The 15,901-nt window shown below is 45.6% G+C and overlaps 1 protein-coding gene across 9 annotated transcripts in view; it reads left to right on the forward strand.

The window, feature by feature from the left end:
* The window catches only part of MLLT6 (MLLT6, PHD finger containing), a 102,568-nt gene that overhangs the window by 32,539 nt on the left and 54,128 nt on the right, over positions 1-15,901 (forward strand). For 5 of the 9 annotated variants that reach the window (XM_035134401.3, XM_035134404.3, XM_035134403.3 and 2 more), the window contains exons 4-7: positions 1,712-1,821; positions 2,067-2,170; positions 3,000-3,093; positions 7,801-7,908. In XM_035134401.3, the coding sequence (XP_034990292.3) occupies positions 1,712-1,821; positions 2,067-2,170; positions 3,000-3,093; positions 7,801-7,908 (416 nt within the window). The remainder of the gene's footprint in view (positions 1-1,711; positions 1,822-2,066; positions 2,171-2,999; positions 3,094-7,800; positions 7,909-15,901) is intronic. The other 4 variants (XM_035134402.3, XM_088655636.1, XM_088655637.1 and 1 more) reach the window with 1 other exon arrangement.

Here is a 15,901-nt window from a genome sequence, read left to right on the forward strand (position 1 = left end):
CAGTGAAGTGAGAGCCAAGATGGGGATGCTAGCTCTCAGTAGGCCTCTTAACAGGCCCGGGCCTCAGTAGGCCCCCAACCCCTTCCAGACACAAGATGTGGTAGTGATGGCTACCAACTTGGATCACTTTAAAGCAAGATTAGACAAATTTATGCGGGAGAAATTTGTCTTTGTTCTGTCTCGAGTTGTTGGAGAGTGCTGTTGTGCTCAGATCCTGCTTGTGAGCTTCACATAGGCATTCGGCGTGCCACAGTGAGAACATGATGCTGGAGTAGCTGGGCCACTTGCCTGATTCAGCAGGGCTATTATGTTCTTAAACATAAGAACATAGTTTCTCGCCACAAAATTGCAGCCTTACACACACAAAACAAACAAACAAATACATACACACACACAAACCATAATGGTTATATTAGAGCTACTAGCGAGGAAAAGATTATAAGGGGTAAGGGTTGTGGGAAAGGAAATATGGTTATTTAGTGGTCTTGGGAATGCTAAGGATGCTAGCCTAGTTTTCACAGAGGTGATAAGCCTGTGTCTGGGCTATGCAACTTGTGACCACACCTGGGGACTTGCAGGACTGACTGCTCCTTTGTATACCACCAACCGCCCTTTTCATTTTCTGCACATAGAAAATTTCCATGTCAGGGAGAGGTCAAGGCCAGAACCCTTCTCTCAGGCATAGCTTTCAGTATGGAAGGATTTGTTTGTATTTGTATCGAAGGGCATTGTGAGGTTAGCCTTCACCAGGAGTCTGAGGTATACAAGTTTTCTTCCACAGTGAAAACTGAGTCTCCCAGTCCCACCCCACTGCTGCCTCCCACTGGAGACAGAAGCCATTACTCTATATTTGCCTGATTCAAGCCTCTCTGTGCCTTTCCACCTATGTCAGTGATGGGCAACCTTTTGAGCTTGGTGTGTCAAAATTCGCCAAAAAACCGAGCATAACTCAGGTGGTGTGTCACTTCGAGAAAAAAACACCATAATTTCACGATTTTTATAGTTTAAATAACAAAAATGTATAATTGTAATATATAACTGTAGTTAACAAACCAAAAACTAATTATTTAACCAAACCAAACCAAAATCCCCTTATTTATCACAAAGTGCCCAGAGTTGTTGAGCTTTTTGGGGAAAGCTGCTGACCAAAGTTTTGGAGGTTTTTTTGTTTTGGAGGTTTTTTTTGGGGGGTGCAAAAGTTGCTTTGCTTTTTTGGGGAGGGGATGCCCCAAAGCTGCTGCGCTTTTTTGGGGGAAAAGAGAACAGAAATAAATGACGAATAATACCTTCGCTGGAACTAACACGCAGCACCGACATAGTCTGCCAAAGCGCCAAAAAAACCCAGCACAGAACGGGTTAAAAAATGAATGCTGTTACACCCAATCATAGTCTGCCAAAGCGCCAGAAAAAAACAGCACAGAAAGGGTTAAAAAACCAATCTCTGGCTACCAGCAACAGCAGCAGCAGCAGCAACAACAACAACAAAGGATCCAGGTTTTAACAGCAGAGACAAGCTGTAGCGGAGACAAGCTCTAGTGGAGACAAGCTGTAGGAGGAGCGGGAGAACAAATGGGGGGAAAAAACCCAACAACAACAGCACGAATGGGCCGGTGGGGCGCATGCCAGCAGTGAGGGCTCTGCGTGTCACGTCTGACACGCGTGTCATAGGTTCGCCATCACTGACCTATGTCTTGTCTTGTCCTTGACTTAGGCTGGGCCCATGTCGTCTGCGCTCTGTACATTCCCGAGGTGCAATTTGCTAATGTTCTCACCATGGAGCCAATCGTCCTCCAGTATGTACCCCACGACCGGTTCAGCAAGGTAAAAGAGACATGCACGTACAATGCTTTCCCTCAGCACCCCCTGTTTCTGCCTCTTCCACAGAGGACTGTCCTATTATGATTTCCCCATCTCCTATGCTCTCCTGTGATTTTTAAATTTATCTGCTGACAAGTTGATGTCACCCCAAAAACCATCAGATACATTTATTTATTTTTTGGCTCTCAAAGTATGCTCACCACAGTGGGTAATGCATGCCGTCTATGTTGTGCCTCCTATTGTTGCAGACTTGCTACATCTGTGAAGAGCAGGGCAGGGAGAGCAAAGCAGCCTCTGGAGCTTGCATGACTTGCAACCGTCACGGCTGTCGGCAAGCCTTCCATGTCACCTGGTGAGTCCATGATTGTGTCTGTTTCATGGTCACTTCCTTCCTCCCTGGTCCCTGTTTCCAAACCCACCAATTTTGTCACATCAGTTTTGGATTCATAGTCATGAGATAAGCCTGCGCCAGTGAGTTACGATGAGGGACTTCACAGATTCTTTGGTTGCTTCCGCCGGGAACTTTGAACCTTCTCGGTTGCCTTCCTGCCTGCCTTATCTTCCCTCTTCAATCCGTTTTAAACAGCTGTATGAGAACATTTTTCACTTACTATTTTATGAAAGCCACATGGACATATCATTGGTATTTTTATGTTCCCCCCCTAAAGAAATAGATAATGCACATAAATAAATATCTGTTCCCTCACCCCAGCAATCATAACACTTCAAAGAACTGAGTTTTGGATGTGCCATTTATCCAAAGGTTTGTCAGGATCATCATCCACACATGAACTTCATACAGACCAGGAGTAGGGAACCTCAGGCCTGGGGGCCAAATGTGGCCCTCAGCTCTCTCTGTCTGCCCTTGGAACTCACTTCTCCTCAGGCCACACTTCTCACCACCCCTACTTCATGCCCTCCTTGAAGTAGGGGATGTGGCTGCAGAGGCCTGAGGCCTGAGGAGAGTCCCAAGGACCAGATTGGCCCTTGAGTCTGAGGTTCCTCACCCCCAGAGTAGATTATTTATCCTAATTATATGGTTTTATTTGCCCATTCTGAGAAGCTAACAGTAGAGCAGGAGAACAATAAGCTTCTGCGCTTGGTGTGGAAAGAGGGGGGAACCTGGCTGTCTGTGCTGCCCTGGGCTCAGCTCACACAACCAACTTGTTTCTACGTTTCAGTGCTCAGATGGCTGGGCTCCTGTGTGAAGAAGAAGTCTTGGAAGTCGACAATGTGAAATACTGTGGCTACTGCAAGTACCACTTCAATAAAATGGTGAGTCCCTTGTCATCATCAAAACCCAAAAGCACAGAGCAGGTGCTAGGATTGAGCAACAACAACAAAATAGATAGTTTTATTCCAAATCCAAAAGCATGGTAAAGAACTCACTTTGTTTATAAAATATCCCTGGTTCAATCTCTGGCATTAGAGGATGGAAGATTTGTCGGTCAGTGGAACCGGGGAAGAATGCTGTATATACCATTCTAAACGTACACTGACTTCAGTGTGGAAAGTCACCCCCCAAGTAAGCAGCACTGGACTAGCTGGGCCCAGTGGTCTGACTCTGTCTTTGGTTTTCAGGTGCACCCAGGTGCTCACTCACAAAATTGCAAATGATACAATGAAGAAGAGAGACACCCCTGTTCCAACAAAGGAGAGAGATGGGGTTGCAGCTACAGCAGAAGGCATGGCCAATGGCACCTGGGTTTAAAGGAAAGGTTGCAGGTGCTGGACTATTAGTTGACAGTAAATGGTTTTGACTGACCCATAAAGCCCTTAATCGCTTCAACCCTATGTAGCGATGGTAAACAATAGGTTTTTTAAAATACTGTAATAGAAAGGCTTTGCTTCCGGTGATAGTACACATACATGTATTTTGTCCAACAGGTTTTGGGCAGCGTAAGTTGCATGGAGACTGCAAAACCTGATTCACCTCTGGTAAATCGGGATGCATTTACATTCCCCTTTCAAGCCATATTCATCTACCTGAATCACCACCACTCTGCATCATTAGTGTTTGTCTCTTAAGTGTGCATCAACCATACATTTAAAGCACATGGTTCCTCTCATTGTGGGGTAGTCCAGCTCTGGCTTTCTAATGGAATGGGGCAGGTCTGCAAGTAAAAAATCATGGCTGCCCTAATCATGTCTAGTTTGGCCCTAGTTAATCCCTAAGGCAAAGCCTAGCACAGATTAAGACAGCCTGTGTTTCTAGAGGGAGCTGGAAGAATTGACTGTGAATGAACTGCTAAGTAGGTTCTCCCCATACCAGGTTAATTAAGTTCCCTTCAATTAAGAAACTTTTTTTTTAGCATTCTAGAGGTAGTCATGGTGGGCTCATTGCCTGTGGTACTACCCCAGCTTTGCAATGCCCCCCCCCAATAATAAGCTTTACTTTATGTTTATTCATTAAAACATTAAAACATTAGAAATCCCAGGAGAGTTTGCAACAATAGTGGTAAAATCTGCACAATGAAACCAGAAAATATACTATGTCCACATAAGATAAGATAATACTGTCAGTTTGTGGGTGCTAGACAAGTCTAAGTTCCTGGACTCGGTGAGTGTCAGAATTTAATCAAGGCAAATTTTACCGTATAAGCCAGGCCAGTTTCCAGACCAGGAAATTGCCTGGGGTGATGAGTCCTTAGGAAACAAAACAAAAAAAGGGATGACCCATTAAGAAAGTCATTAAGAAGGCAAAGGCTCTGTGCCAGAAGGCAAGTGGATAGGGCCCCTCCTTTGAACAAAGGACAGGGTTTAGAGTTTCAGAATTGGCTAGAATGTGACTGGGAGGAAAAAGATTGCAGCTATGGTCGATGTCTGTTTGAATCCAAGGCTATGGGTGAAGCAAGTGTTAATGTTGTGAGCCCCTCTGTCGTAGGCTCAGGTTGTATAGATGTGTAAATAAACCATATATCATAAAGACACCACAGTTTCGGCTGTGCCTCATTTCCAAAAGGAAACATGGACCCTGGGTAAGCCACCTGGAGCCCCCGGATTCTTGCATCGCTCAGAGATTGAGATGGCGTGCAACTCTACAAATACTGAAAGCTAGGAAGTAACGGCAGCAAATGCCTAAGAAAATAATGAGTCTTCCAGAAGCTCCTAAAACCAGTCAGGGTCAGTGCTTGTCTGATGTCTACGGTAGGAGGAGTTGATTCCAAAGGCTGGGTCCCACCACAGAAAAGACCCTCCGCCTGATAGTGTCCAAATAGATTTGCATGGGCTGAAGCAACCAGAATAATTTCAGTGAATGGGCAGATTTATGTGTTGAATGCTTGAATCAGTGAGTTGCTTTTCATCCTAAAGAGATGTAACAAATGTTGACATTTTACAGGAAGTGCTGTCTGTGTGCGTGTTTTAAAGAAAGAGGCTACAGCCTATTTATGCAAATGTGTATTTGATAGTGAGGCGGCACCCACAGCAGCACCCAGGAATGTCAAATGCTGAGATCACCCTGGTTCATTGGGTGCCCCAAATGGAAGCTGGGGAAGGAAGGTCCCAAGGCAAGCTGACAGGAACTAGAGCTATCAGAAAGTCATGAGCATTTATCAGCAATGCCACCTTCAATGATTAATAACACCAGCCCCCTCTCCAAAGCCAAACTAGAGAACTCCACACCCTGCTTTTTGTTAATCATGGTGATGTACACTGCTTTGCTGATTACCTGAAGCAAAGATTTGGCTGTCTCCCAACCTTGAGAGCTTTTCTTGTGGCTGGCAGGAGACAGCAACATGATTTCATTTTCATTTTTTCATTATTAGTATCAATAACTGTGTTTATATAGCAGTGAGCAAATTTGCTCTTGCAATCGCTTATCTTCTTTGTCTTTTTGACAGCCCAGTGAGGTAGGTACGCAGAAGCCGCTCCCAGGGCACACCTGGAGCCTGGGCTCAGCCCCAGCAATAGATTAAGTTTCCAAGCCAGGGAGACGGAATCTGAGAAGTGATAGCAAAAGGAAGTGCAGTCCCAAGTTTGTGCAGAGAGACGCCATTTCCCTGGGGCTAAGGAAAAGGCTTTCCTTGTCAGCAGGTTAACTTGCACAAATTGTTGAGTCCTGGCAGAAGGCACCTTGGACTACTGTCTATGGATGCTGGCCTTAACACTGTTTGGAAGCTTAGACAGAAAATCCAAATGGCACCCACACCACCCACTAAATCTGCCAGGAAGTTCTCTAGCACTCATTTGGTTGAAATATATACAGAAGCTGGGGAGGGGGGGTGTAGCTCCCATCAGTTTCAATTAAGCTTATTCAGGAGAATTGCCAGTGGACCACATATCAGGGGTCATATCTGTCTCACTCTGCTATTCAAAATCTGCCGCCTTATTTTCCCTCTTAGTAGATCTGCCTCTGATCCATAAGTTTAGACCAGAGAACTGAGGGCCAAACTAGACGTGATGTAATTAGAACATCTCATTTTAATTTGGTAGTAATTAGCAGCCCCAGGCAATTGCTTTGAAGATCAGGATAGGGAGATGGCACTCTTGGAGAGAGTGTTCTTAACTCTTCCATCCCCTTCCTCCCCCCCCCCCAATATAAATTCTGCTCCCATTCACCTCATCAGATGGAAAAAAGAAGAACAGCATTAGGAGCTAACAGCCGTTTCAGGGCCCCTTCAGGCGTCCTTTTTATTACACATTCCTGATGATTTGTGCTCATGATGCTCTCATGGTGGTTATATGAGATTCCCCTTTCAATACTGCTTGTGCCTGCAGGAGTTTTGGGGCAGCCATATTGCTTCATTTCCAATCGACACATTCCCTGTAACTTCCTGCTGGAATCCTATAACCATGACCACAAACGTTTTGGGGTTTTTTGTCTCCTCCATATAGCGGTAAATGTGGTAGCTTTGGGGAAGCATAGCAAAACAACTAATAAAGCATAATTAATCCACTACTAATGCATTATCAACCTAACGAGGGACACAGGTGGCGCTGTGGGTTAAACCACTGTGCCGCTTGGGCTTGCTGATTGAAAAATTGGCAGTTTGAATCCCTGTGACGGGGTGAGCTCCCGTTGTTCTGTTCCAGCTCCTGCCAACCTAGTAGTTCGAAAGCACACAGTGCAAGTAGATAAATAGGTACTGCTGTGGTGGGAAGGTAAACGGTGTTTCCATGCGCTCCTCTGGCTTCGCCAGAAGCAGCTTAGTCACGCTGGCCACATGACATGGAAAAACTGTCTGCGGAAGCAGACAAACGCCGGCTCCCTCGGCCTGAAAGCGATATGAGCACCACAACCCCAGAGTCGTTTGTGACTGGACTTAACTGTCAGGGGTCCCTTTACCTTTACCTAATGCACTATCATTATGTCCAAAATGTTTTGCAGAATACACCCACAATAAAACATCACTAGTAGGGGCCCTCTGTGTGTGCTGTTTCCCTTGGGGGGGGGGGGAAGAGCATGGAAGGGAAAGGGTTAAGCACCCTCACCCGGAGGACCACTTCCCTGATTTTCCGAGTAGCTGACTGGTACCTCTAATTAGCTGATTTGGAGCTCTTTTGCAATAAACCTGCTTCCTCACAGGATCAGACTTTTTGCAACAAGGAAAGTGACAGGGAAAATGCAGTGGAAAGTGTGGGGTAACACTTGCTTTGAGGCAGCATCGTCCAGCCTCCCTACAAACAAATCAGAAGGAAGGTTCCTTAAATAGCCAGTGATGTCTAATCTCCCTACAAACAAATCAGGACCAATGTTCAACAAACAGTCTGTCTGGAAGTGCCCTAAAATTAATTCATAGCCCCACTGGCTGAAAATGAGCTCTGATGCCTTTGAGGAACTTGGGTCTTGCAACCTGCTGTGCAAAAATAATGTCAGTGGAGACATCTGAGAGGGAAGAGGTTATTCTAAACCATCAAGCCAAGATCCAGTAAGGGGGACCGTTCTTCCTACTACTTGCTCTTATTTTCTTTTCTTTTCTGCTCCTTTTCCACCCCTCCATCCTCATCCATCACCTGCCCCAACTTCCCATTTGTCTCCAGAAGACATCGCGCCATTCTGGAGGTGGCTCCTTCATTGCTGGAAGAAGGAGCCGGTCGGTGTCACCTACTCAAGAGAAGCATGTTTCCCACCACGAGAAACCAAAGAAGGTAAGAAAAGAAGAAAATAAAATGTTAATAATCGCTGTACAACCTGGGGTGGGAGTGAACAGCAAAAAGAGATTAATATGTCTATAATATGTCTTTTAACCTTCAGCCTTTCTAATTACAAGCAGATCAGATCAAACCAAACACAAAGGCATATCCAGTGCCTGTGTATTCCACAATTCTTTGTTCTTGCATTCCAAAATTATTACTGGACCCAGAATTCAGCATCTGGACAATTTAAAGTTCTTGCTGAAGTTACTTCCAGATGACAACAACAACACACTTGCCAAAAGAAAAAAAAGAAGAAGAAAATGAATGCTATCCTAACACAAGCAATGTTCAATGGCAATTGTACACTATCCAGTTCCTTTGCAAAGAAGAAAGCAGTCCTTTTGAAGGCCTATCTCTGTTTTGCTCCCCCTGTTTCAAAACACACAGCTGTATTTGCCTATACTGTATTAACACTTGCACTCAAACAGTGAAGCAGCCTCCCTGGAACTCCAGAATATGATTGCATAATGGTGACAGTTAAGAAGCAAGGGCCACACAGCTATCCAACCCCCCTGTGTGAATCTGCAACACCTCGAAGCCTGAGCTGGGAATGGAAGAAAAAGAGGAGGGTTGGGATTCTGCAGTGCTTTAAGAGGTTTGAGATGAGGAAAGAAGGGAACCCTGTAGATCAAATAAAATACAATCATGCAAAAGAGGAGGCCTTCTTTGGTGCCCACAGGGTCCTCTCTCACGCTAGTCTCTAGGCTGGTAAGAAGCCTCTCACAAATGTGCCCATGGGCCCCAAAAGGTCAGAGACCCCTTTATTAAAGATAAGGCTGAGGGGCTGGCTGAATTCTGCAGGCAAAAACAGCCCAACACCTACAAGGAATAAAGTAGAACTATATTCTCCACTGTCTAAGGCAGTTGTCTTTGGTCTTTTCAGACGAAGGACCCACCACTAGCCCACAGATGCAATTGAGGCCCCATTTCTTAATGATTTCTTTAGCATATATTTGTGTGGTGGTTGTGGTTGTGCTTCTGTTGTAAACCACCTTAGGTTAAGCCGGAACCCAGTTAGTGGGCCCCAACCCAACCAGTTGAAGATTGCAGGTCTAAGGTTATAGGGCAGGCATAGGCGAACTCTGGCCCTCCAGATGTCTGGGGCTACAATTCCCATCATCCCTGACCACTGGTCCTGTTAGCTAGGGATGATGGGAATTGTAGTCCCAAACATCTGGAGGGACGGAGTTTGCCTATGCCTGTTGTAGGGGTTTGATGTAACACTACTAAAAACACCCCAGAGAGTGTGAGAGAGAAATATCTTGAGGGCAGGACAACATAAAAAGATGACTCAGCAAGCTGTTTTTAACATGGAGCTTTTCCCTTGGTGTGCCAGCATCACAAACTTGTATCCAGACATAGATTTACAGCAGGATAATAACTGTGTTGCTCTTTTGCAGCCAAAACAGCCCAGAATCTTTTCAGGTGCCACAAGACTCTTCCTTGTTTTGCTGGACATAGATGAAATTAACAAGATGCCCTCCCTTCTCTTAGCCTTGAGAACCCCCAGGGAAACTGTTATTTTATTGGTTTTACCCAGGCTTCTTTAATCACTGTGCAGAGATAGGGAGAAGCACAGTCGATTTCACCAGCACTTTTTAATCACTGCATGCCAGTGCTGATGTACACATGGTGAAAATGATAAGGCTTCCCCCCACTGCTGCCTTAGAGCAAGACTGGAGAACCCTGATGAAATGGATGCCAGTGTCGTGGGTCAGTTTGCCTACTGTGGTGGATAGTGGGGAGTGTTGTTAGATTCACTCTTTTGGAACAAAATAATGGTGGAGGGGAGAGGAGGGATTACATACAGTCATCAATAGCACCAGCAAGCATTCCTTTATTATCCCAGGTGAGGCAGTCGTGCAACTGTAATATCGCCCCTAAAATTATTTTGCAGCAATTGTAGTGGAAGTCTTTCCAGCACATGGGGCACCATGGGAATGCCACAGTTTGAGATGAACAAATGAACTCCCAGTACCAGAGAAAATTGCTGGTATGAAAAACCCTATGTCACATTTCTCTTCCTCTTCTAAATCTGTAAAGGATTTAACTATTAGAAGACAGACAGTGAAATCCTGAACACGCTTAACTGGGTGGGGAGTAATCTCCATAGAAGTCCAGTGGGACCTATTTCTCAGTAAACATTATTTGGACTTATTTCTGAATAAATATTATTTGGCTTGCACCGTAAATAATTCCCCTAACCTTATCCGAGAAGTCTGTAACCAGGATTTAATTTTCATCTCTACATAAAGTTTTTCAGGCTTGTAAAGAGAATACTTAAGGCTTCTGCTCTTGTATCCACTGCTGCGGAGAAAACATTTCCCAGCTGTTGTCCATTTCTCAATCAGTTGTTGCTACTGCTGCTATGCAGCAACACTGTGTAGAAAGAAACATACTGTACAATTCACCTATACTATTGTATAGTGCCCTACACATATCTTACCCTCTTTAGCAAATAAGATGTGGCTAGAACAAACCTGAAACCTTTTTTCAGTGCCAGAAGAAAAACACAAGAACTTGTAATATTAGAAAAGAGCGTATGCAGAGTGCCTTAATAAAAGCATCTCTTCTCCCCACCCCCATTGCACCCCAACTCTCTAACCTGGGATTGAAGCAAAGGATTTCTAAGTAAGACAATATGGTTTATTAGCCCAACTTGAACCCTAGCATCTCACTTTGGAGAAATTAACACTTGCCTGGTACGGTAGCAGAATCTGTTTCAGTGTCATTTGCAACTGGATTTTTTTGGGGGGGGGGGGAGAGAAAGCTCACCCCTGTCAAGTCATGTTTTATGTGACCAAAAGCTCAGAGTTCCACATGGTTATTAGTTATGCAAAACTGAGAGGCGCTGGTTTGTTTTTAGCCCTGCTGCCTTGATCAGTTGCAACTGTACTGGCTGTCAGTCAATCAATCAGACAGTCATTCCGTCCGATTTCCTAGTATATGTACTAGGCCTTTAATGCAGCTTAAAGGGAGGTTGGCTTGGGTGCACTCCCAAAGGCAGCTGCTGCCAAGGAAAATGGTGGAAACAGGAAAAGAGAAAGAGGCAGGAGGGAGATGAGCACAAGGTAAATGGTGGTAATGGAACAGAGTATGAACCAAAAAGGCAGGGGGGAGAGGAAACCAGGATGATTGGCAGGTGATCTGGAGAGCAGCTGACACCAGGCAGGCTATGGAAGAGAAAGGTTCTATATTTGTACAGACTCGGAAAAGGAGAAGGGGGAGGGAGAAGCAAGATCATTTCTTTCTGTTAATCTATATAGTAGTGGCAATCATGCTCCAATAAACAGACGATCGAGGAAACTGTTGGCAAGGTGCAGTAAAGGTGCCTGTCCTGGGATCTATAATGAAGCTAGGCAAACGGCAGGCCTACAGAATAAAATTAAAGAAATTGGGGAAGTAGCCAACCACATATCCTTCCCTACGTCCCCCACAAAAGCCTGGAAAATCCTTTTTCCTAGAGGATAAATTATAGCCACAAATTATGTGTACTCTCCCAGGAGCCAAAGCTAGTGTGCATATAACCTAGAAACAGCTTCCCCAGTTCAGCTGAAGCAGCTGCAGACTGTTGGAGGAGGGAAGAGGAGAGATCTAGGTTAACCCTGAACAGGTCATCACCACCTTGCCTTTAAGCAGGTCTAATCTCGCTGCTAATTGAACAAATACAGTGGTACCTCTACTTACGAATGACTCGACTTACGAATGTTTCTACTTACGAATGGAGCTCCGTCCGCCATCTTGGATGCTGTTTAGATAGGATTTTTTCTACTTACGGATTTTTAGATAGGGTTGCTTCGACTTACGAATTTTTTCTCCCAATGCATTCCTATGGGATTCGACTTACAATTTTTTTCTACTTACGAATGTGTGTTTGGAACGCATTAAATTCGTAAGTAGAGGTACTACTGTATTGATAATAACTTTGCCTGCCTACCTCTTCCAAGTCTATCTGACTTCCATTATCTTAGGCTTCATCCACACAGGAGTTTGATATAGATTCCAAGCTGGATTTTTTTCAAGGCGTTGTTCACATGGCATTCTTCGTATCCAGCGGGCAGCCTGCAGTTTTTCAACAGTTTTTTCCCCAGTCCAGGGAAAATCTGGAAAAGGAAAGTAAATCCAACTGTGGACACACTGGAGCACATTGGGCGGGCTGGTTGTGGGGCTATCTACCACCATACCCATCTAAAAGCAACAGGGTTGGAGGGGATTTTCAATGGGAAAATAGGAGGAGAAAGAGTTTGTGCTGTTTTTTCTCCCTCAAACTCAGTCCTGCTGGTTGCTTTGCATAACAAAAGGTGCCCCCCACCCCCAAATCACCAATCTACATGTAGGGCATAGCGCTTCTCCTTGTCACTTCAGCTGTCACACAACTTGAAAATTCCACCATCTCCACCCCTGCTTTTGTTTAGAATCATAGAATTGCAGAGTTTGAGAACCTTACGCAAATTAGCCTGCTGGTTGCTTATGCAGACTCATGTTTAAAGATAAGCCTTTGCCATCCCAGGGTGCTCCAGATGTTTTGGACTATAATTTCCATCAATTCCAGCCAGTGGGCTACAACTTATAAGTGATGGGGAAAGGTTGTTGTGGGGGGAGTTTTGGCCCTCCGGGTGTTGTTGAACTCTACTCCCATCAGCCCCAGCCAGCATGGTCAATGCCAGGGAATGATGGGAGTTACAGTCCAGGAACATCAGGGCAGGTGCGTAGCAAGGGAGGGGCATAGGGGGCGGGCCGCCCCTAGCTCCACTCTGGCGGGGGCAGTGCGCAGGAGCAGCGCTCCCGGCCCCTGGCCCACCCCTTGCCTCCTCTGCCCGAGCAGAAAGAAGCAGAGCGCGCTATGGAGCGGTTTGCCGCCGCCGGTGCCCGGCAACCCGCTCCATAGTGCGCTCTGCTTCAGAGCGTGCCGGCCGCTCGTCCTGGCGCGCGTGTATCATGACGTCATGACGCATGCGCGCTGCGGAGCAACGTCCTGCCCCCAGGGGGTGCCTCCCCAGGCAGCCAAGCAGCACCGTTCGCCACTGCATCAGGACATAGACTCAAAGGTTCCCCGTCCTTGCTGTAGAGAGGGGGGTTTATATGGCTGGAAAGGGTTAACTGGTGGCCCTGTAAAGGATGTTGGTCTACATCCCTCATCATCCCTGACTCATCGGCCATGCTGAGAGGGGCTGATGGAAGTTGGGAGTCCAGCAACACTCTGGAGGGCTGTAGGTTCCTCATGCTCACAAGAACATAGAAATCATGTTCCTGGGATCAGATCATGGTCTGTCTAGTCCTGTACTCTTTTTCCAACAGCCAAACTTTTCTAGGAAGCATGGAGGTGAAGCCTGTTGCTTTGCATCCAATATAATTAACTGACATACATGGCGTGTAGATTTATTTCTGTTTGCCAGTGAAGAGAAGATTAGGACTGGTCACTGGGGGAAGAATTCTGGATGACGCCAGCTTGCGGGACAGAGGCGGTGGGCTCTCTGTTCTGTTCCTCCCAAGTTAGGATAATTCAGCTAATTAGCAGGGCTCCACAGCCTTGTTTCAAAATCATGTAGTTTCAAATTTGTTGGTATCTTCATCACATAGGCTTTTCCTGCAAGTACTTGTTTTTGCTGTTTCCAATGAATGTGTTTTACATGTGGAAAGAACAAGCCCATTTTGAAACATAGAATTCTGCCCTGAATGTATATGCCCGATTTTATCCTGTATCTCAACATTTGTGGGAGCTGTTACAGTACAAACATGCAAATGAACGGAAAATGCCAAAATTGGGGGAAACTAAGGTTACAGACAGGGCCGTCTTAAGCATATCTGGCGCTGTGGCGCTGTGGTGCGAAGATCCCTCCGGTGTTCTCCCCCCCCCCCCCGTTTCCCAGTGTGCCTTGCTTTAGGGCCGGCCCTGGTTACAGATGCTTTGGGTTACAAACTTCGCTAACCAGGAAGTGGTTGCTCCAGGTTAAGAACTTTGCCCCAGGATAAGAATGGAAATCTGTTGTCAGCGGCGCAGCTGCAGCAAGAGGCCACATTAGTGAAAGCACACCTCAGGTTAAGAACCATTTCACGTTAATAATATTAAGTTCTTAACCCGAGGTACCACTGTATTTGAAATTTGCCTCTTCAGTGCCTTTGTGCCATTTGGCAGTACCTGGCAATATTATAATTGGCTGGACCAGCTTCTATCAGTCTGAAAATATGGGAGCTTTCAAGTGAGTGCTTTAATCAGGAAAAGCTGTAAGAACAAAGTGTTTTGTCTGTAACCTGAAAGAACCAACAGAAATAGGCCCATTTTTTAAAAAAGTTTGTTAAAAGTTCTGTGTCTCTCTTCACTTCAGTAACTAAAATAGTTACCATAAAAAGTTTAAAGTTTCAATAATGCAGTTTTCCTCGTTGTATGCTGAGCACACACCACAGGAAGATATTTTTATACCCCACCCTAGTTTCACAGAGCGCTCTCTCTCTCCCTCCCCCCTTCTCTCTCCCCCCCCCACTTCACATAGAAAATTATAATGCCAGGGAAAAGAGATCGAGCCTGACCTTTTCCCTACTTCTGTTCTGTCCAAACGAGAGTGTGTGCAGGGAGCTTTTGTGGTTTTCTTTGCATGGAGGAGCATTTAATGATCATATGAGCAATCTGAAATATTACTGCCAAACACACATTCCTTACCTAAGCAAAAACTAAGCAAAGATCACACCCTTGCATTCTATAACTCCCCCCCCCTTTTTCACCCGAAGCATTGTAATGCCAGGAGTGTTATTAAGATGTGCTTGCGGATAAACCCTGTAAAAGATTTTAGCCGGAGGCAAAATGTATTTATTCAGAATACAGTATTTCTAAAGTGCCCTTTATTGAAAACGATCCCAAGGCTGGATGCAACCAGAATAAAATACTGAACTTTAAAGCCTTAAATACAGCAAAACCCAAGCTACCAAGATATCAGTAAGGATAAAAACACAGTAAATATCAGCAACATTTGGTACAGTACTTTGAACTGAAGTGCATGCCAGTTGCTTGATTTGCAAAGGAAGTGCCCTCCAAATTGGAAGCCAAGTTATGTTCCTTTAATGCTACCTTCTTTTTTAACATGCTCAGAGACACTCTTCTTCAGAATTACTCCACATGTTTCAGGGCTGAGCTTGCCTCTTTGTCTGGCCCAGAAACCTTCCATTCTGTTTCCAGAAGCATGGGAGGCGGGTGCACGTTTTAATTTTGATAAGGGAAACAAACTTTCCACCTGCTCAGGAGCAGTATCTGGTCTAGCCTATTTTGTATGTCTAAAGGGGGGAAAGTTTCCTTCAGTGTGCGGTGCAAGTTTTCTGTCCTTGGTTTGCAAACCGACAGCATGTGTGTGAGTGATGGAGGGGAGGGATATATATTGCACATGCCCAGACACACTGTCATTCATCTCATTCCTACTGGCGTCCCAGGGCAACGTTCTAACGCCGTATCCCGGCTGAAACCATGCACATGCTCAGAGGTGCTCTCGTCTCTTATTATTCTTTCACATTCCGAGGCTGAGGCTCGGTAAGAAGAGAAGGCAGAGCTTTACCCTTGACCCGTGTGCTTCATTGCTCAGAATAAGGAAGGTATCCTGCCAGGCGGGGCAGACAAGACTTTATCGCTCCCCCCCCCACCTCCCGCCTCCCCGCCCGTTTCGCTCTCGCTGCAGTGCCCAGGCCGGGGGTGGGCGGTGAGGGGTGAAATCTAGGGAGGATATTGTGGGCAAGGCCCTTTCTGGCATCTGAAGGGATCCTATTTCACTCGCCCTGACGTTGGAGATCTACAAGTTAGTATGTGCAACGTGGGCACCGCCTTCCGTTGCTTGCAAGGCGAGAGTTTCCCCCCTCCCCATTCCTTTCCTCCTCCTTCTCCTCCTCCCTTTCTTTTCTTTTTTCAACACCCCCCCTTTTCCACTCTTCCCCGCTCCTCCTCATTAACTATCGGGCTTTTCCT

This window comes from Zootoca vivipara, chromosome 12, assembly GCF_965207765.1.
Source record: "Zootoca vivipara chromosome 12, rZooViv2.hap1.1, whole genome shotgun sequence".
Lineage (NCBI taxonomy): Eukaryota > Metazoa > Chordata > Lepidosauria > Squamata > Lacertidae > Zootoca > Zootoca vivipara.